The 22,685-nt window shown below is 39.9% G+C and overlaps 2 protein-coding genes across 11 annotated transcripts in view; both read right to left on the reverse strand.

Moving 5' to 3' along the window:
* The window catches only part of LOC113903637 (ankyrin repeat domain-containing protein 26-like), a 221,593-nt gene that overhangs the window by 48,199 nt on the left and 150,709 nt on the right, over positions 1-22,685 (reverse strand). The window lies entirely within an intron of this gene.
* LOC113903640 (ankyrin repeat domain-containing protein 26-like) overlaps positions 14,670-22,685 on the reverse strand; it is a 45,865-nt gene continuing 37,849 nt past the window's right edge. For 4 of the 10 annotated variants that reach the window (XR_003514217.1, XR_003514220.1, XR_003514219.1 and 1 more), the window contains 3 exons: positions 21,625-21,730; positions 20,007-20,144; positions 15,368-18,044 (listed from right to left, as the gene is read on the reverse strand). Coding sequence is in view for 2 of the 10 variants with exons in the window: in XM_027560123.1 (XP_027415924.1) it covers positions 21,629-21,730 (102 nt within the window). In the remaining 8 variants the exon portion in view is untranslated. Of the gene's footprint in view, positions 18,045-20,006; positions 20,145-21,624; positions 21,731-22,379; positions 22,457-22,685 lie in introns of those variants that run through there. The other 6 variants (XR_003514216.1, XR_003514218.1, XR_003514214.1 and 3 more) reach the window with 5 other exon arrangements.

Here is a 22,685-nt window from a genome sequence, read left to right on the forward strand (position 1 = left end):
CTCCAGGGGATCTTCCAGACCCTGGGATCAAACTCGGGTCACGTGCATTGCAGGTGGATTCTTTACCATTTGTGCCACCAGGGATGCCCTTTACAAACTTACACTGAGCCCTAATACCAGCTGTTTAAACAGCACCCAAAGAGCCAGTCTTGTCATTAATATTTAGTAGTGTTATTGATAGCTTTTTGGTATTTTCCAGTTTTTATCACTATATATAGACCTAAAGATTTAGATACAGCTGTTATGGCTTCCGTCAATGTTTTGATGTGTTACAGTTGTTAATAGTGGCATAAAACTTACTATATGTAACTTTAAGCACAGATTCATAGGCCTTTCCTCATGGAGAAATAAGATTTGCCTGAGTTTTTGCCTTTTAAGTGAATTAACTTTTTATAATTTTTATTTGTAATTAGAGGATAATTACTTTACAATATTGTGATGGTTCCTGCCAAACATTGACCTGAATTGGTCATAGGTATGCGTATGGCCCCTCCCTCTTGAACCTCCCTCTCACCTTCCTCCCCACTCCACCCCTCTAGGTTGTCAAAAAGCACGAACTTTGGGTTCCCTGCATCATACAGCAAATTCCAAAAAGACACATATACCCCAGTGTTCATTGCAGCACTACTTACAGTAGCTAGGACACGGAAGTAACCTAGATGTCCATCAACAGATGAATGGAGAAAGAAGCTGTGTATTATTCAACTATAGAAAGGAATGCATTTCAGTCAGTTTTAATTGAATTTTGATTTACTTTTGGAGACAGTGTTAAAATTAGAGAAAGTTCCTCTGGGTAAATAAGATTTGCCTAAGACTTTTCACCTTATCTTTACCTATCTACCAATCTATCTATTTTTGCTTTGCTTTGTGGAAAAAGTCTTGGAAGACTTTTTTTTTTGGAAAAAGCACCAAACAGACATTATCACAAAACTCCCCTAACTCCTATATATCCTCCTAAGGTACCATTTATCCTTCCTAAGTGTTATTTGTTCTCCCATAAGTGCCTCGTTCAAGTCACCTGTTATTCAGAAGATGCCTTTTTTGCCTACTCCCTATCATTTATTAAGTAGTATATCAACTCCCAGTAATTCCATTAATGCTGAAGAAGCTGACGTTGAACGTTCTATGAAGACCTACAAGACCTTCTGGAGCTAACATCCAAGAGAGATGTCCTTTGCATTGTAGGGGACTGGAATGAAAAAATAGGAAGTCACGAGATACCTGGAGTAACAGGCAAATTTGGCCTTGGAGTCCAAAATGAAGCAGGACAAAGGCTAATAGAGTTTTGCCAAGGGAGCGCACTGGTCATAGCAAACACCCTCTTCCACCTACACAAGACAAGACTCTACACATGGACATCACCGGATGGTCAATACTGAAATCAGATTGATTACATTCTTTGCAGCCATTCAGGTATGACCTAAATCAAATCCCTTATGATTATACAGTAGAAGTGACAAATAGACTTAAGTGATTAGATCCGATAGAGTGCCTGAAGAACTATGGACAGAGGTTCATGACATTGTACAGGAGGCAGTGATCAAGACCATCCCCAAGAGAAAGAAATGCAAAAAGGCAAAATGGTTGTCTGAGGAGGGCTTACAAATAGCTGAGAAAAGAAGAGAAGCTAAAGGCAAAGGAAAAAAGGAAAGATATACCCTCCTCAATACTAAGTTCCAAAGAATAGCAAGGAGAGATAGGAAAGTCTCCCTCAGTGATCAGTGCAAAGAAATAGAGAAAAACAATAGAATAGGAAAGATAAGAAATCTCTTCAAGAAAATTAGAGATACCAAAGAAACATTTCATGCAAAGATGGGCACAATAAAGGACAGAAATGGTATGGACTTAACAGAAGCAGAAGATATTAAGAAGAGGTGGCAAAAATACACAGGAGATCTGTACAAAAAAGATCTTCATGACCGAGATGACCACAAAGGTGTGATCACTTATCTAGAGCCAGACATCCTGGAATGTGAAGTCATGGCCTTAGGAAGCATCACTATGAACAAAGCTAGTGGAGGTGATGAAATTCCGCTTGAGCTATTTCAAATCCTGAAAGATGATGCTGTTACAGTGCTGCACTTAATATGTCAGCAAATTTGGAAAACTCAGCAGTGGCCACAGGACTGGAAAAGGTCCGTTTTTATTCCAATCCCAAAGAAAGGCAATGCCAAAGCATGTTCGAACTACCGCACAATTGCACTCATCTCACACGCTAGCAAAGTAATGCTCAAAGTTCTCCAGGCCAGGTTTCAACAATATGTGAGCCTTGAACTTCCAAATGTTCAAGCTGGACTTAAAAAAAGCAGAGGAACTAGAGATCAAATTGCCAACATTCAGTGGATCATCAAAAAAGCAAGAGAGTTCCAGAAAAACATCTACTGCTTTATTGACTACACCAAAGCTTTTGACTGTGTGAATCACAACAAACTCTGGAAAATTCTTAAAGAGATGGGAATACCAGATCACCAGACCTGCATCCAAGAAATCTGAATGCAGGTCAAGAAACAATAACTGGACATGGAACAATAGACTGGTTCCAAATCAGGAAAGGAGTATGTCAAGGCTGTTTATTGTCACCCTGCTTATTTAACTTATATGCAGAGTACATCATGCTAAATGCTGGGTTGGATGAAGCACAAGCTGAAATCAAGATTGCTGGGAAAATATCAATAATCTCAGATATGCATATGACACTGCCCTTATGGCAGAAAGTGAAAAAAAACTAAAGAGCATCTTGATGAAAGTGAAAGAGAAGAGTGAAAAAGTTGGCTTAAACTCAACATTCAGTAAACTAAGGTAGCATCTGGTCCCATCACTTCACTGCAAATAGATGGAGAAACAATGGAAACAGTAAAAGACTTTATCTTTTTGGGCTCCAAAATCTCTGCAGATGGTGACTGCAGTCATGAAATTAAAAGATGCTTGCTCCTTGGAAGAAAATATATGACCAACCGCGACAGCATATTAGAAATCAGAGATATTAATTTGCGGACAAAAGTCTGTCTGGTCAAAGCTATGGTTTTTCCAGTGGTCATGTATGTATGTGAGAGTTGGACTGAAAAGAAAGCTGAGCACCGAAGTATTGATGTTTTGAACTGTGGTGTTGGAGAAGACTCGAGGGTTCCTTGGACTGCAAAGAGATCCAACAAATCAATCTTAAAGGAAATCAGTCCTGAATATACATTGGAGGGACTGATGCTGAAGCTGAAACTCCAATACTTTGGCCATCTGATTTGAAGAACTGACTAACTGGAAAAGACCCTGATGCTGGGAAAGATTGAAGGTGGGAGGAAAAGGGGATGACAGAGATGAGATGGTTAGATGGCATCACTGACTCGATGGACATGAGTTTGAATAAGTTCCGGGAGTTGGTGATGGACAGGGAAGCCTGGCGTGCTGCAGTCCATGGGGTCACAAAGAGTCAGACACGGCTGAGCTACTGAACTGAACTGACTGATACCAACCCCCAGTTGTAGTCACCCCCTACAGTCACATTTCTTTGTGAACCTCTGCATGTTATTGTTTTGTTGCTCAGTCGTGTCCAATTCTTTGTGACCCCATGGACTGCAACACGACTTGCTTCCCTGTCCTTCACCATCTCCCAAAGTTTGCTCAAACTCACGTCCATCGAATCAAACATGCCATCTAATCATCTCATCTTCTGTCACCCCCTTCTCTCCGGCTCTCAGTCTTTCGCAGCATCAGGGTCCTTTACAATAAGTTGATTCTTCGCATCAAGTGGCCAAAGTATTGGAGCTTCAGCATCAGTCTTTCCAGTGAATATTCAGGGTTGATTTCTTTTAAGATTGACTGGTTTGTTCTCCTTGCTGTCCAAGGGACTCTCAAGAGTCTTCTCCAGCACCACAGTTTGAAAGCATCAGTTCTTCAGCGCTCAGGCTTCTTTATGGTCCAACTCGCACATATGTACATGACTCCTGGAAAGCTTGAATCTTTTGGAGATTAATCTCTTGTCAGTTGCATCATTTGCAAATATTGTCCCCCATTCTGTGGGTTTTCTTCTCTCTTGTTTATGATATCCTGTGCTGTACAAAAGCTTGTAAGTTTAATGAGATCCCATGTGCTTATTTTTGTTTTTATTTTCATTACTCTTAAGATGTGGGTCAAAAAAGATATTGCTATAATTTGTGGCAGAGTGTTCTGGCTATGTTCTCATTTAAGAGTTTTATAATGTCTATCCTTACATTTTGGTCTTTAATCCATTTTGAGTTTGTTTCTGTGGATGGTGTTAGGGAGGGTTCTGATTTCATGCTTATACATGTAGCTGTCCAGTTTTCTCAGCACTGCTTATTGAGGAGGCTGTCTTTTCTCCACTGTATAGTCCTACTCCCTTTGATTACTGTAGCTTGTAGTATACTCTGAAGTCAGGGAGCCTGATCCTGTCAGCTCCTGCTCTTCTTTCTCAAGATTGTTTTGGCTCTTCAGGGTGTTTTGTATTTCCACACACACTGTAAACTGTTTTGTTCTAGTTCTATGAGAAACACCATTGGTAATTTGATACAAACTGCATTGAATCTGTAGATTGCTTTGGGTTAGTAATTTTGACAGCAGGAAACGGTTTATTCAGAGTGGTTCTAGGTATGTGGTGGCCCCCTTGAATTAAATCAGATTAAATCAGATTCATTAAATCAGATCTGATTTTCCCAGCCTGTGGCTCTTTGTGTCCTGCAGAAGGAGCCAAATGACTGGCCAGAGCTCTGATGCACGGGCTCCTCTTTGGAAAACGTGAAATGTAATTTTAAAAGGCCAGCATCTTAAAGCATTCAGTGGTCTGTCTGCGACCCTTCCCTTTGCTTCATTTTGGTGTGGCGTGGGTCAAAATGAGAAGCAGACAGGAAAATGGTTGCCTCTCCTGGCATGTGGTAATATTGTGGAATATGGAAATGTGAGTCAAACACAGAGATAGCCCCGTCAAACAGCACCTGAACACAGAGGACGTGAGTGTGTACTTGGTCTTCTGAAAAAGATTATACAGTAAAGAATGGAAGTGATGAAACATACTTCAGAAAAAAGGTAATGAGAAAATATTTTAGAAAAAACACTATAAAAAAAGAATAGAAAGTTGGAGATGAAAGAGAAAGGAGAGCTCAAGGGAGCATGAGACCAGGGAAGGTGGATAAAAGTACTGACATGGGAGCTCCCGGAGGCAAGATCCTAGTCCTCTATTTCTTGCAGTTATAATAATAATTGAATTTCAGATGAATATCATAGTAGTGGACGAGAGAAAATACACCAGGTCATCTGAAACCATTGGAATTCTTTATTTCAAGGGACTCTATATAATTTTTATATATTATATTTTACATATATCTTACAGACTGCATTGTGTGTGTGTATATATATATATATATATATGGCTGCTGCTGCTGCTGCTGCTGCTAAGTCACTTCAGTCATGTCTGACTCTGTGTGACCCCATAGACAGCAGCCCACCAGCCTCCCCCATCCCTGGGATTCTCCAGGCAAGAACACTGGAGTGGGTTGCCATTTCCTTCCCCAAAGCATGAAAGTGAAGAGTGAAAGTGAAGTCGTTCAGTCGTGTCCGACTCTTGGTGACCCCATGGACTGCAGCCTACCAGGCTCCTCCATCCAAGGGATTTTCCAGGCAAGAGTACTGGAGTGGGGTGCCATCGCCTTCTCCATATATCTATGTCTATATATATACATATATATATATATATGACAATGACAGGTGCTAAGTTTCACATTTTCAGTGAAAATTCAAATTTAGAAAGCTTATTTTAAAAGGCTGTAATGTGTAAAGAAGTGTCACTGGCAGGAAGTCATAGAATTTTTAAATGGAAAAAAGTCAGTAATGGAAAATTTGGAAAAAAAAAAAGATATTCTTCTGCAATGTACTTTATCTTAGAGGTAGAAGTTGCTGAAATACTGACCACATTATGCCTTTGCAATGAGAACACAGATAGAAAGGTTAATACGTGCAGAAGGCAACTAAAAAAAATCAGGGGGAAAAAAACATTCTAACTGTGATGCCTTTGGGGTTTTGCTATAAATGAACCTGTTGGACTTTTTCCTGATGCCATAAAAGGGGCTGCAATCTAGTATTATTTATGTTTCAGTTATATTTATTAACCCTGTTATTCCAATGCTTTCACAGTAAAGAATCCCCGAACTGCTTCCAACTTTTCTATTCATTTCTCAACAGTCATCACAGTGTCCCATCAAGCCAAAAATCCTGTGGGACCCTTCCTTCGGAATAAGAGCCTGTTTCTCAGCAAGCTTTCCAACAGGATTTTAACTCTTCTATGTAGCTGGCAAAAACACTGAACCAGCAAATTGAAAACACACAGTGGTCTGTATGCTTGGGTCTTAATGAAATTTCCCATGTGTGCTATTCAGTCAGCTTCATACATTCTCAGGAAAGGTACTGAAGAGCTGAGGACTCAGGCAAGTGCTTGGAGGTGAGAATTGGTCTAGGATACACAGTGTGTGAATTCACAGTCTAGAGAGTGCACCCAGCTGTGGGTCTTCTCTTTAGCAGGAGGGCTCTTCCCTTTTAAGAACTGTGTCCCATTCCGCCTGCATGGCTTCTACTACCTCCCCGGGAGACTTCACTTCCTGTGGGAAAGAACCGCTCCTTGACAATATCTCAGGGAAAGTCAGAGCAGTATTAGAATACTCACACAGATACCCTCTCTCCACTTCTCAACTGTGGCTTATTTCCATTTGCTTCCAAGGACACTGATGTGAAAGGGAACAATGTGATACTGATGTCAATGAAACCCACCTTGCTCTCAGTCTGAGGGTTGGTTATGCTCTGAAATATAAAGGGGAACTTGGTTCCTTAGAGACTCATCTGAGCCCCACCATGCTAACTCTTAACTGTGGTCAGTTCCATGGACTAAAGTGAAGGTGTTTCAGAGGACGATGAACAAGGTTCTCAAGCCATTCTTCCCCAGGTAAAGGCTGTGTCTTCCAAGGCAAGCCTTTCTTTCCCCAACCTGTTGATGGCACTGATTTGACTTTTGGTGGATATTCCCCCCAAAAGGAGGATGCTCTGTTTTATTCACTTCTGTATCCCCAGAGCCTAGAATAGGCTGACACATGGCAGTTGACAGGGAAATGTTGCAAGTTATTTGTTGAAACGTACATGTGATTGACAACAGTGTCAAGATGCTCAGTCTATGCCTAACCACTTCCATTTGGCATCTAGAAACTTACATGAGAGGATGGTGGGGATTTGGTTTGATAGACTTAAAACTGCAACAGGAATTCTTAGACCCTTAGCTCAGCTTCTTGAAAAATCAACTAGTCCCCCTGTTTCTGTTTTGCCAACTGTGAAAAGGGATCTGGCCAAGTCTTCACTGTGACAGAGAGGGAAAAAATATGAGTGCAGGGTTTAACACCTAACAGAGTGATGCATTCTTGAGAGATGCTTGTCAACTCCACTCTTAGCTTTCTTTTTCTGAAATGCAGACATGGAAAACTATAGAGTGAGATGTCTATCAAGAGTCCATCCCTCGTTTCTATCTTCTCCTGATAGAATTGCCATGGATTCAGCACCGGAATGGTTGTTTAGGCTAAATATCAGTCCCCAGATTGGATGGATTGAAGCTATTATAGACAATGCCTACATGTCCTAAACCTGCCTTCTGAAAATGTACTCTATGAACTTGCAGGGGAAGGACAATGTATGTGGCATGTCAGCAGTCCCATAACTTCCCTGTTACAGAACAAGATTCCCACAGAGTTTGAACACAGAATTATCTTTCAGGAAGGCTCTGTTTGGGAGCCAAGGGACACCAGGCAGGGATTCCTAACCCCAAGCCCCATTCCCAGCATCCCTAACTGCCTGTAGTTATGTGACCAGGGCAAGGCATTTAACCCTTGGGACTCAGCTTCTTTGTCTGTGAAATAATACTGGCTTCCTGCCTCCCAAGGGGACAGAAGGAAGACTGAATTAATATTTACATACCACATTGAGAACCTCCAAGAAAGGCACCATACAACTGGGAAATACAATATAATGGGAAGAATGTCTTTTAAGTTGTTGGTCTCTGCTCAGCCTTTCTACATATCTCTGGTCAGGCCTGTTCCACATATACAATATTAAAACGACAGGTGAAGGGGTTTGATTGGATACTGTGCTAGTCAGGCACTGTCAGAAAAACAGATGAACAGATATGCTAAGTCACTTCAGTCGTGTCCGACTCTGTGCGACCCCATAGACAGGAGCCCACCAGCCTCCCCCGTCCCTGGGATTCTCCAGGCAAGAACACTGGAGTGGGTTGCCATTTCCTTCTCCAATGCATGAAAGTGAAAAGTGAAAGTGCAATCGCTCAGTCGTGTCCGACTCTTAGTGACCCCATGGATTGCAGCCTAACAGGCTCCTCCGTCCATGGGATTTTCCAAGCAAGAGTATTGGAGTGGAGTGCCATTGCCTATTTCACCAATATGATATGTATATATGTATTAGAATATATGTATATATAATATATATCAGGACTTACCTATATTTGTATATACTTCGGATATAGGCGGAGAAGGCAATGGCAAAGAGTTGGACACAACTGAGCGACTGAACTCAACTGAACTCCCATATAGTAAATATCAACAGACAGAAACAAAAGTTCCTTGGAATTCTCAATAATTTTTAGAAGTATAAAAGGATCCTAAAGCCAACAACTTTCAGAATCACTGTTTCAAAAGATTATGTCTATCAAATAGTCATTAAAGTATGGTTACTTCCCCTACTTCTAATAATCAGACACTACAAACTCACACACACACACACACACAGTCTGCACATCAAAACATCTGAGTGGCCCACATTCATCTGTGTAACAACACTATAATGAAATAATTATAAGCTGAAATACAACTGACATATCCGCAAGTAAAGTCTTACTCTAGGGAAAGTTCAGAGTTCAAACAAGTATTGGACATTGGAAAAAACTTAGAGTCCAGAATTTAATCTCTGAGATTTCCTGAGAAGTATAGAGATTCCAAACTGAGAACTTCAGAGTGTCAAAGCATATACAGAAACATCTTGAGTTAAAGCTTACAATTTAAAATTTTCTTGTTATTATGTTTATAAATAACTTGTTTCAAAACACAGGTATCAACAATAACATCTGCCTTGCAGCTAAGTCTCTTCAGTCATTGTCCGACTCTATGCGAGCCCATAGATGGCAGCCCACCAGGCTCCCCCATCCCTGGGATTCTCCAGGCAAGAACAGTGGAGTGGATTGCCATTTCCTTCTCCAATGCATGAAAGTGAAAAGTGAAACTGAAGTCGCTCAGTCGTGTCCAACTCTTAGCGACCACATGGACTTCAGCCTACCAGGCTCCTCCATCCATGGGATTTTCCAAGCAAGAGTACTGGAGTGGGGTGCCATTGCCGTCTCCGAACATTTGCCTTATGTGTGTCCAATTCCTCAATTAAATTTGCAAAGAAAATGTTGGAAGTATGAAGACTGAGCATTTCAAATATTTCAGTGTCCTCTTTCCAGAGTTAACTGTGTACTGCAAAATTTACCTGAACTGGATGTTTGGAAATCTTTCATTCTGACTGTTTTATTAGGAACAGAATCTTTCATTCTGACTGCTGGCTGAATGGGGTTTGGAAACAAGTTGATTACTAAATAATGTACATAGGAGACAATCCACAGTTCAGAATTCAAGATAAAATCATAAACGTTTTTACCTTCACATTAGGATATTTCCCAGGAGACTCTAAGAGGGAAAAGGGACACAGAGTTAATTACATGTAAATATGAAAGCCAGCTATACATTCATGCAGAGTTAGTACCGGGCAGAATCCTTGAGCTCAGCCTTGGCATGGAATACATTGTTTTAGTGTCTTGTTATTAGGGGATCTTAGGACACTGGTAAGACAGACATAGGAACCCACTAAAGATAGTGAAGAAAAAACAGGAATACAGGCTCACCAAAACGTGCAGTTAAGATTTCAAAAGTAACATTACGTTTTCAATGGCTTTATAAAACATTAAAGTGCACATAGACCAATGTGAACGTGATGACTGATGAGGAGAAAGTGGATCTGAATCAGAGGAGCAAGTCATGAACCCTAGAACATAAACGTGAAAGCTGATGGTAAAATGCAACAGCACATCTTGAATGTAACACAGCAGTTATCATTTCCACCATTATACGATAAGTATTTATCATGTTCTTCAATCTGTCCAGTCATTTAAGAAGTGCACAGCTGGGATGACAGTTCACCAGAATGTATAATTCATTTCTCATCAAAGACAGAGTACTGAACTGATTAGCCTGGATATACACTTGTAGAAAAATGGCTCATAAAAATATTCATTATTTTTCCATATCCGTGTGGGCTACTGGAACGCCTACTTGTCTTGGCTCCTCTGGTCTAGCCATCTTAAAGTTTCTCAATCCACTCATGCAAGAAGGTATATAAGACACATCTAGGAAATAATGTATAATAAATTCTCAATATTGAAATACAGTTATCAAAAAGGAATAATATATTTAATTGCCAAAGAATTATTAGAAATTAAAAATCTTGCATGTTTCAAAATCAGTGTAGTATTTATTAAAAGTATTTCTACATTTAGGGAATGAATCTTATTAATCTGTTTGGCTTCAAAATTTAGTTTGGTTTGGTATATCTTGCTAATGCTTCAGAGGATTTCTATGAAACAACTTTCAAAGAATCAGCTATCTTTATTAAAAAAAGTCAATGCCTCCTTTTACAAATTAATCTGATTTGAATAACAAATACCAGTACAACATATATCTTTGATGCCTAAGAGTTACTCAGAGGGGCTGCAGTTTCCCCCACTTCTAGCACCCCCTCCCAGCTCCAGGATTCTCTGGAGCAATAATGATCTTATCTCTTTTCAGGGTAAATACACTGAAGTCATCTAGAAGGAGTTCTCTCAAGTGTCCTCATCAACTCCAAACTCCCCTCCCTATGGCCTTCCTTTCCTCCCTTTGTCCTTTCACTAGATTCTCTCCTCTCTAAATGGTAATCTCTAGATCTGTGGACTTAAATCTTCCCCCTTGACATCCTTTCTATGGATCATCCCTACCTGTGGTCTTCTTTACAGACTGGGGCCTGGTGGACCGGAGTCAACGAAAAGAAAGCAAAAGAGAGAGACTAATATTCCCTGGGTTAATGGAAAACCAATAAAGCCCTAGAATAGGGCTAGTACCGCTCACTAAGACACAGGGCATCCTTCTCAAGGAGGTCTTGAAAGCCTGGGCAGGAAAGTGAGCTCGGCAGGACTCCATACTCCAAAGACCTAGCCAGAGAGAGAAAGAAGGACACAGGGGACCCAAGTCTCTAGTGGAACAAGGGTGAATTATTCATGTTTGTGTGAGTTTATATATTGTTATAGAAGGAAGGTTTAGGCAAAAAAATAAAGTTAAGGAAAGAACAAAAACCAGACATAGAACAACCGTTACCAAGGGAATAACAAAGAATAACAATCGTCACAAGGCCAGAAGACAATCCGTATCTTGAGTAAGAGGGTCGTGACTAAACAGTGTTACTGTAGGGTAGAAGGTACTGAAGGAAATCCACGTATGCATTCCATCCCATGACCTCAGTCCTAGGAACAGCGTGTGGCTCCACTCGTTCCTGTATACCAGGAACTGATAAGGAACAGAGGGTTCATGAGAAACAGAAAACAACATACAGGAGTCCTAAAGTTAAATGTTCCCTGACACCTACCATTTTTTTCTCCCTCTTTGCTTAGCAATGGTATCTTACACCTATAACTGCTACTTCAACTCTTTGCTTCCCTCTGGCTATAAACATGCTCAGAAACACAAAATACTGCTTTTCCTTGATCCTGTTCTGTCCTGCACTATCCAATGCTCTTCTTCCAGATTTCTCTATATGCAAAGCTACACCCTTGCTACTCAGAGAGCTTGTTAGGAACACAGAACCTCAGACCTCCTGCTCAGCATGTGCACTTCACACATGGTCCCCAAGAGACTAATTAAAATTTGAGAAACTCTGGTCTACACGGAGTCTGCTTCTACATGACTTCAACTTAATTCATTCTCCTGAAATCTCAGCCTCTGCTTCCTCACGCGAACACGTCCCCCCAAACTGAAATGGCATTAGAAGTTGGAAACCTTCCAGTGGACTCTCTCTGAGGCTGTGGTTCCTTGGTCTCCCCATCACGCCCCCTGCTCTCTCCTTCTTTCCAGTTCTCTTTAGTCCCATGTGGCACCATGCTGGAAAGCAGCAACATTTCATATGACACCAATTTGCACACATTACAGCTGAGCACCTATGTCCACGCTTCCTGACAGAGGATGACACACAGCTCTGCACACCCAGGGACCACAGTTCTGAACGTCTTCCTAATAACGAGTAAACAGGAAGAGGTGAGAACTTTGCTGTTCTTCTCTGACAAGTTTTGGTGCCGGAAGCTCACTTCAAATGCATCATCCATGTCAAATACTCTCCCTTTATCTAAAGACCTTCATTATTTATTGCCCCCTTCCCCCACAGACCTGTGCTTCCTTTTCTTCATTTCCTCCCTGTACCCTCTGTCTCTCTCATCCTTCATTCCCTCTTGCCTCTTATATCTTGACCTTCCTTAGGTTGTAGAGCATTTTGAAAAAGAACTAATCATTTGTTTTTGGTCATGTGTCACATGGAATCTTAATTCCCTGAGCAGGGATCAAAACTGCACTGCCTGCTTTGGAGTGTCCTAACCGGACAAAGTCTTAAACATTGGACCGTGAAGTAAGTCTAAGAACTAATAATTTAGCTCCTTAAACTGGATTCTCAATGTAATCTGTGGTAGACACATGATAAGATGCATAATTGCCCTCCTCTTCTCATCTTTTTTCTCACTACCCATCTGACAAGTGATTTTCTTTGCCTCTTAGAATGTATCAGCATTCCCATTTTCAATCAACGTTCTGTCAAATGATTTTTCTGTAAAACACAGTTCTTACCTTCTATTTGTCCATTTAATGTCTTTTTTCCTCTTTGACCGGCAGTTCCAGGTAAATGATCCACATACTTCTATGGAAGGATCTCAGAGACACTCTGCTAGAATGAATGATAACAATGAGTTGCATGAAGAGTCCCTAATCCCTTTTGAAGAAATAACCTACATTTAACCTGGTTAAGACAGGTTTTGCCAAGATCCCACAGTTGTTATGTGACAGAACCAGGATGCTGAATTCAAACAAGGTGCTGCATCATCAAGCAGTGGCTGCCACATCTAAGAGACCAGGTCCTTCTTATCTCCTTCCATAGCTGCCACCTTCAAACAGGGCACCGTTACTTTATGGTACTTCAAGTATGGCGGCCATAAAGGTACTCTGCACGTGCTACTTAAGCTATGCAAAATGGTTTGCACTTACTAAAACATCACTAAAGCTAACTGCTGTTATTAAAGGCCCACATATTTATTACTATTTCCCATGTTTTTGCTTCTTTTGAAATGTTCCTTGCACATCAACCTGACAATCCAAATGTAGTAATACATTCAAGCTTCAAGCACTATCTTATCAACATCGATGTGGTAAAAAACCACAATAGAAATGAAAATCAAAACTACAATGAGATACCATCTCACACCAGTCAGAATGGCCACCATCCAAAAGTCTGCTGCTGCTGCTGCTGCTTAGTCGCTCCAGTCATGTCTGACTCTGTGTGACCCTATGGACTGAAGCCTGCCAGGCTCCCTTTTCCATTCAATTCTCCAGGCAAGAATACTGGAGTAGGTTGCCAAGCCCTCCTTCCCAACTCCGGGATCAAACCCAGGTCTCCCACTGTAGGCAGATTCTTTACCACTCAGCCACAACAAGATACTACCTCACACCAGTCAGAATGGCCATCATCAGAAAGTCTACAAACAATGAATGCTGGAGAGGGTGTAGGGGAAAGGGAACCCTCTTGCACTGCTGGTGGCAAGGTAAATTGATACAACCACTATGGAAGATGGTATGCAGATTCCTTAAGAAGTTAGGAATAAAACCACCATATGCCCCACCAATCCCACTCCCAGGAGTATACCCTGAGGAAACCAAAATGGAAAAAGACACATGCACCCCGATGTTCATTGCAGCGCTGTTTATGATAGCTAGAACATGGAAGCAACCTAGATGGCCATTGACAGATGAATGGATGAAGATGTGGTGGTACATATAGACAAAGGAACATTACTCAGCTGTAAAAAGGAATGCATTTGAGTCAGTTCTATCGAGGTGGATGAACCTAGAGCCTAGGTTCATAAAACATAGTGAAGTCAGTCAGAAAGAGAAATATAAATATCATATACTAATGCACATGTATGGAATCTAGAAAGATGGTATTGATGAATTTATTTGCGGGGCAGCAATGGAGAAACAGAGAGAATGACTTAGAGACATGGGGGAAGGGGAAGAGGGGACAGAGTGAGATGGATGCAAAGAGTAACATGGAAACTTACAATTCCATATGTAAAATAGGTAACCAATGGGAATTTGCTCTATCACTCAGGGAACTCAAAGAGGGGCTCTGCAACAATCTAGAAGGGTGGGATGGAGAGGGAGATTGGAGGGGGGTTTGGGAGGGAGGGGACATGGGTGTACCTATGGCTGATTCTTGTTGATGTCTGACAGAATACAACAAAATTCCAGAAAGCAATTATCCTTCATGTAAGAATAAATGAATTTTCTACAACCCTATTTGAACATTCACATGGTTTACTGCTTCTTTCCCAGTAAACAGCACACTAACGACTCTAACTTCTTATCTGTCTTCTGGAATGGCAGGTAAAGATTAAAGGAATGATCTCGATATAAAAGAAAGGAGTAAAACTATGATTATCCAAGTTGAAAGTTTAAAAGTTTTCAAATACATTTATGATGATCAAGCAGGACTCAATATTCACATCGGGAAAGAAAAAACAAATGAAAAAAATCAAGTAACCACAATGACTAACTTTTCAATATGGAAGAATTTACATGTTAGTTTCACATGTATAACAGAGAATTGACATGGTAATTTAACACCTATAAATACTGAAATTAATAAAGTTTCTTGAAAATAACATGGAATGTACATGTTGCTAGAGACATTTTTAAAATAAAAAATATCTTCCACAGAAATTTTATAAACTCTGGTGGTAATTTTTTTCCTTATGATTTTATAATAACAAGTAGTCTATATAAGAAAAAAGCATAAATCATGATTTCATTCATTTAATGTATGTAATTACCCATTATTTGCTGACATTTGGAAAAAAGAAATCAGAATCTCTCCAGAGGAAAAAATATAGTTCTACATTTCTTCTTTTAGATTGTTGCAGCTGAAAATTTTCTCAATGAAGAGAGATTAAGAATTTCATTTATAAAATTATAAATTATAATTTTAGTAAAAAGGATAAAATGCTTGTTTCCTCTTTATTTTCAGAAAGATTTAAAACACCCACCAAGGTTATAGCAAACAGTAAGATAAATTAGGTAAGTACATTAAGTGTCTAGCGTCGGACACGACTGAGCAACTGAACCGAACTGAAGTTAGAAACCACAAGAAACAGAAGGGCCAAAAATTCTTAATTCATAATATATCTCCGAAGGCCTGAAACAGGGCTCATTTTGAATTGTTTCTAAATGAAAGTTTTACTAGGTTAAATAGAAGACATCACTTCATTAATTTCAAAGTGAGAATTTCTTTAAAATGAGAAATCACTTCAAATTTAAATGAACATCCAGAGGGAACTATATTCAAAAAACATATATACATACACAAGTATAAACAAATCACGTTGCTGTACACCTGAAACTTACACAATGTGTTAAACTGACTACATGTCAACTGAAGGAAAAAACAAGAACCACCACCATCATCGAAAACAATCACCAAAAAAATAAGGAACACATTTTCTTTCAGTTTTTCATAAAAATCAGCTATATGTCATTCAAAAGTGTATGAGCATTGTTTTTTCATGACCTCACTCTCTCTTAAGTGGAAACTGGAATAATTTCTCGCATATTTATCATATAGAGTTCCTGGTCTGACTGACCCCCACTATTTCTGTTGCGTTTGTATAATAATCTGCCTCATCTTCACCCTCATTCCATCTTATATTCATCTTGTCCTTCTTAAAGGAATTCTTCCCCTTCATCCTCCTCCCCATCTTCCTATTCATCTAGTTGTTTTTCCTGAGCACTCTGTAATTCTTTTAATAAGGGCATACTTAGTATGCCAATCTTTATAAATCTGAATCATGCACATGTATGGCTCTTGTTATCACACCATTTCGTATCATGACTTTGAGGGCTTCTATTTCTGTGGTGGGATCCTTTTTGTCATCATAAGGATCAGGGGGATGGTATGTGAAAAAGTACAGGGAAAGAAGAGTTACAAATAGAACGACATCCCTTTGTACGACCGAGGCCTGCTACAGACATGAGAAGTTTTGGAACAGGCTCAGGCGATGGGAAGGCAGGATGACAGATGCCCTCACACCAGGGTGATGGTTTGGGAAATGTTTCAACCACATCTTCAACGTTACTATCAGAATTATTGTCCTCAGAGAAAGCTGTACTCTCTGGTCTAAAAATGCCACATTTTGCGTCTACTACAGTGAAAACAGGAGAGAGTACATGAGAACATGTGTCATTTCAAATCAAGGAATAATACCAGGAGGCCAGTCTTCAAATAACTTCCTGTTTCTCTTGGATTGCTGAGAAGCCTTCATTAGCTTTGTTAACTTTGGTTTCAGGACATGCTGGAAAAGAAAATAAGAGCTTGAAGAATATAACAAGTATCAACCTGAAAAAAAGAATTATAACATCCCCCATTCCTCTATGATCTAACACAAAGAGCACAGGCTCTGGAGTCATTCAGAGGTGGATTCAAATCCCATTTCTGCCACTGATTGACCTGCTCATGGGGAAAGGATTATGACAGATGACATCAGAAGCCCCAGATGCTCCTCTCCTTACCCCTAATTGACTGCAATACAAATACTAGGACACCCACTACATTACTTTCTCTACCAAAATGTTCTAGAGTAATAATTTATCCCCGGTAGTTTAGAGCACTACTGAAAAACTAAGACATTTAAATTAATTGCTATATTTTTAAATTTGCTTCTATGATTAATATATACATGGATTACCACTTGGGAAGGGAAATATGAAAGTTTAGGTTTTAGCAGAACCTTATTTAGATGGGCTAGAACTGCAAACAGGATAAGCTACTTCTATTCTGTTTGTCAAACAGCTAGAGGCCAATGAAACAGGGAAAAAATTCAGCTCCTTCTAAGAAACAGGGAAAAAAAACAAGGGTAAAGCAGTAGGGCAAGCACCATGAAGAAAGCCACAAACACTCTAAACAGAAAGCCATAAGCAAACATGTTCACAATAGAGGCAGAGAGAGATGGACTGAAAGAACAGACCCTGAAGAAATGTGTTCTGCAAGGAAAAATTAGGTTAACAGTAAATATTAAAAAAAAAAAATTTTAAAGTAGAGGAGGAAGAAGAAAGGAAAAAGTGAGACATTCCTAGTCAAGAACAAACTTTACAGAAAAAAAATAAGTATAATAAGGTATGTGGAGAAACACATATATTTAGAATTTATATACAATAGATCAGTAATATATCAGTAGTCTTAAGGATATACTATGAGCAAAGCCTCTGTTTCATATAATTTTATTCATATATTTTCATGCATCTACACTGTTTTTCAAATTTTATGAAAATATCAACATCAGTTCAGTTCAGTTGCTCAGTTGTGTGTGACTCTTTGCGATCCCATGGTCTGAAGTATGCCAGGCTTTCGTTTCCATCACCAACTCCTGAAGGTTTTACAAATGCATGTAATGTAAAAAATGTTTTTACAAATGCATCACCATTGAGTTGGTGATGCCATTCAACCATCTCATCCTCTGTTGTCCCCGTCTCCTCCCGCCTTCAAACTTTCCCAGAATCGGTATTTTCCAATGAGTCGGTTCTTCACATAAGATGGCCAAAGTATTGGAGCTTCAGCTTCCACATCAGTCCTTGCAAGAATATTCAGGACTGATTTCCTTTAGGATGGACTGGTTGGATCTCCTTGCAGAAAGAAAGAAAAGGAAGATGAAGTAGTCTTGAGCTCAGGGCAGTACAGCTCCAATAACTAACTAGATTTAGCTTGGCATATGAAAACTCTCTCGAGCTTGCAAATCCTAGCTCTATAACCAACTGCACTTTGTTCCTGCAGGATTTGCTTCTCTTCAGTTCACAGTCTTCCTCTACACAACTGGGATCTTACTGCCTGATTTCACAAGAGGATTAAGAGGATTTAATGAGATAATATACCCAGCAAATGCTTGCCGAGACAGTCAAAGAATGAAATAATTTGTTCTTGAACTTTATTGCTGGAACTACTTTCCAAGTAAAACCCGATGTGTGCTTTTTCATACGTTTAACATTCACGTGTTGCATGAAACTATTATTAATTCTGGTGATCAGCTGTTCTCTGTGGTTTGTAATATAGAGAATCTCAGCTCTTAAATAATGTGTACCTAAATTTATTTATAACATATGCATTCACTACATTAGAGAACACAATGATCCCCCATCATTGCAGCTAATCACACGAAAGCTAATCACAATCAAGACCTGGCCTGGACCACTACTCTTCCTTCTCTACCTGCTCAGACTCTGAACCAGCAGATCTTTCTGACAATGATGCTTAATCTCCATGTCCCTCTCCAGTTCACTTGAAGACACATCCCTACTCTTACAGTGGACACTGGCAAGCTCTAGACAGGGCTTACCTCTCTCAATTCCAACTATCTTACTTGAGATTTAGGGATTTCTGCTGAAATGGGTTCCTTATGGGGCAGATTCTGAAAACATTTAAGGGAGAGGCAGATAGGAATCCACTGGAAGATTTTCATTATTACAGGAAACAGATCCCATGAGGGTCCAAGCATAATTAGGGAATCTCAGGCAAGCTGGCACCCACTACTCTGGGAAGGATGACAGGGAACCTGTGACCTAAGAAAAGGTGCCCCCACAGAACAGAAAGCCACCTTGAGGTTCAAGTCTAGATATAAAGGAGAAAGGGAAGTCTGCTCAATCCCTGCAGGAGCACTTGACCCTCTCTGACAGCCTAAAATGGTCCCCCCCCCGACATCTGCTAGCAGAAAAGATAAATAAGAGCCTCAAGGGCACCTCATCGTGAAGATCTAGGCCTACACATGGGCTCCACATAAGGTCTCTGACTGAGGGGGCAAGCTAGGCAGCCCAGCTGCCCGAACTGGGTGCTGGTGCTTTGCAACAGTGACTGAGCAACAAGCGTATGTACGACCACAAAGGAGCTCTCACTCTGAAGTCTACGTGTGCATCACCTTAAAGTTCCGGAGCAAAGGTCAATCATGAGCCCACTGCAGGATGAGTTTTTTTTTTCCTTTTAAAATGATTTTATTAAAGGTCTTTATAGAGCCACATCCAGATTCCAGATCCAGCTGCCAAGCAGACCCTGTCAAGACCAGCTGTAGCAGCAGTGCTGCGGCAGTAGAATCAATGCAAGCAACAGAATGGTGAGAAGGAACTATTTTTTCCCCTCCAAATGACGTGTGGAAGAGGACTGTCTCATTGATCTTAGGGAATCCGCTGGGTTCTTGGAAAATTCAAGCGGAAGTGTATAGAGAGGCAAGTCCTCAAGGGAAAACACAGGATTTGCTGCTGAACTAAATATTTCAAAACCCAAGGAACTAGTTAGAAATATCACAAGTGTGACAGTGTTCATACCCCATACTGAGAGGTCACACTTGGAATGAAATGGCTAATGTCAACCTTTCTAAGGATCAAGGTCTACATGTCCTGAGATAAAGCACCCCAAGCCCACAGCCAAGAATCACTAATTGGCCTTTGCTTGCTTTCAGCTCTTGAGGGGGAACATCTCACCACCTTTCTCCAAACTGCCTGCACCAAACTGGAACTCTCACTGGTCACGTAGCAAGTAACAGTTAAAATTATTTTTGGCTGCAGTTTAGTGAGAACTGGTATTTTAATGTGAACACTTACATATCAAAACCACTAATAACAGCATATTCTTCCGCAGTCCATCCAAAAACATCTTGAGAAAAGATGTCAACACCTTGCTGCAGAAGAAGTCTGACAACATTTGCTGATTCATACTTGACAGCAAGCATGAGGGCTGTTCTAAAACAATAGAGAGATGACTTCAGCCTTAGGAAGTTGAGTTAACTTACTTAAACAGTTAATTTGATATGCTTTACCAAGTGAACGCCTTGCCCTTTCATGAAGGACTGACCATTTACAGGCTCAAGTGTTCATCTTTGTAAATTACCTCCAAGGCTAAAATGAAGGGACAGAAAAGAAGCCTCCTGTCCCACTGGGATGCCAGGCAGCAGCACTTCCTATTTCATAAGTCCCTGATGGGGACTTCCCTGGTGGGCTAGGGGGTAAGACTCCAGGCTCCCAATGCAGAGGGCCCAGGTTCCATCCCTGGTCATGGAAATGGATCCCATAGGCTGCAACTAAGAGTTCCCACAACTAGGACCCCATGCAGCCAAATAAATAAATGTTTTTTAAAAATAATAATAAAGTCCTCGATGGACAAGAAACCATGCTGAGGTCACTTATCTGAGGCAGGTGACTATTTAAGGGATGAATTCCCCATTTCCTCCTTAGTCTGATATATTCAGCTTCAAAGTCAGCTAGAGGTTGACTAGGAAAGGCTACTTGCAGGATTAATTCAAAAATATTGATAATAATGGGAATATAAATAATCATGGTGGCAGTTAATGATGTGGACAAGCATGTGCTAGGCACTGAAAATGAAATAATATATATAAAATCTTTCTTACACACAGGCACCTTTGAAAGATGCATTACTATTTGCCTTTCATATTAGGAAACTTATTTGCTAATGATAAATAACCCTAATTGGTAGGAAAACTAGGAATTGAACCTAGTTTGAATCTAAAGCCCATCATTTTCATCTGTATTGTCCACCTCTAACTTGTCTTTGTTAAAGCCTTTATCCAATCAAAGCTATCTTTCTTCCTTCTACCTGCATTAAAAATGAAAATATCAAAATGTACTAAAATGAGAAAGGATAAATCCTGATGAGTCCACAGGATCTGGTGACTGTGAGTCATAATCACCTTTTTGTGGCTGTTGTTATTTAGTCGCTATATCTGACTCTTTTGAAACCTAATAACATCAGCATTCTTTAAACAAAGTAATTTAAAGCCAAGAGTTATCCAAAAGATAAAATCAAGTCTTTTAGGTTTACTATGCATCTTATAAAAATACATACATATAAAGTAGAGGTTAAAGAATTCTTTTAAAAGAATTAAGAAACTCGATACTGTCATGAGGTAAACTAAAAAGCAGAATCCATATTTCATAAAACCAATAAAACTAATTTCAACTCCCTCAGCTATTACAAGATTAACCAAACAGGTTGCATATGACATCAGTCAATATTATAAAGGAATATGAATCCTGCTATACATTCCTGCTATATATTGTTCCTGATTCCCAGTCAGAATAATTGACTTTCTACCTAAGTGATGATGTGTTGATCACAAATGAATCCTCTTATTCATTTAATCTTGATATTACGATCCTAGAACAGCACTAAAGGTTTTTAAAAGAAAAAGAACAACGGTACCTTTTCATCTTATCAACCGATGTATATTTGCTTCTTTCTTCACTAAAACCTCCACCATTTGCCCTCTTCTTTCACGTAGAGCAAGTAACAGTGGTGTCAGGTCATCCTGTAAAACAGGGAAAACCATTTCTAATGTACACAGTTAACCTATTTCTAAATTGAAATTAAAATCATGTAATAGATTCTCCGAACTTAAAAATAAAAACCAGAAAGTAAATGAAAGAGAGGCCCCTTCCTCCTCATCACCCTGTGCACCTTCTTTCTCTTTAATCTGCTCCTCCTCTGGGCCTTCCCTGGTGGTCCAGTGGCTAAGTGTTAAGCTCCCAATGCAGGGGGTGTGGGTATCATTTAGCTACTGTATCAATTGCATATTTTAGGGACAATGCTGAGGCAGAAATATATAATACTATCTGTAGCATGCATAACCTATCCAAGGATGACCATGAGTAAACTCAAAAGGTTTACAGACATTCCAGTGGGAATATTATTCTCTACATGAACATGCAAAGAAAGAAACATTTTCTTTTTTTCAAAAAATCAACTGTGGGAACCCTGTTTTACTGCTTTCTCAGAAAAGTCTCCTGGAATTTAATCTTACTCATTCTCTCTTCCTTGCTTGCTCTTTCCACTGCCCTTCCTTAAGTTGGACGTTCGGGCTGAGAGGTCAGCATTAGCTAGATGCTAACTGCATGCAGAATGAGCGCCCTCCCCACCTTATCTTCAAAGACCGTTCTTGATGACTCTCATGTGATTACCTCCAGACCACCAGGAAGAAGCTTCCAAAATCCCAGGGTTCTGGTGTCTGTCTTGCTTTACTGCTCTTAGTTAAAGACTGCAACATAAAATTACCAATAAATACATGCTCAACATTTTCTCGGGGAGTTGCTCTTCCACCACATCTCCCTGAGCTGTCTCTTATAATCTTGTGTGTTTGTGAGAGTTACTCAGTGCAAAACCGCCACAATCAACTTAAAAATTCTAATTTAAAAACTCAATCCCATTCTTAAGATATTTTTTTAAAACATGAAATCAACAATAGATTAGATTGTCTTAAAAGCTTC

This window comes from Bos indicus x Bos taurus, chromosome 13, assembly GCF_003369695.1.
Source record: "Bos indicus x Bos taurus breed Angus x Brahman F1 hybrid chromosome 13, Bos_hybrid_MaternalHap_v2.0, whole genome shotgun sequence".
Lineage (NCBI taxonomy): Eukaryota > Metazoa > Chordata > Mammalia > Artiodactyla > Bovidae > Bos > Bos indicus x Bos taurus.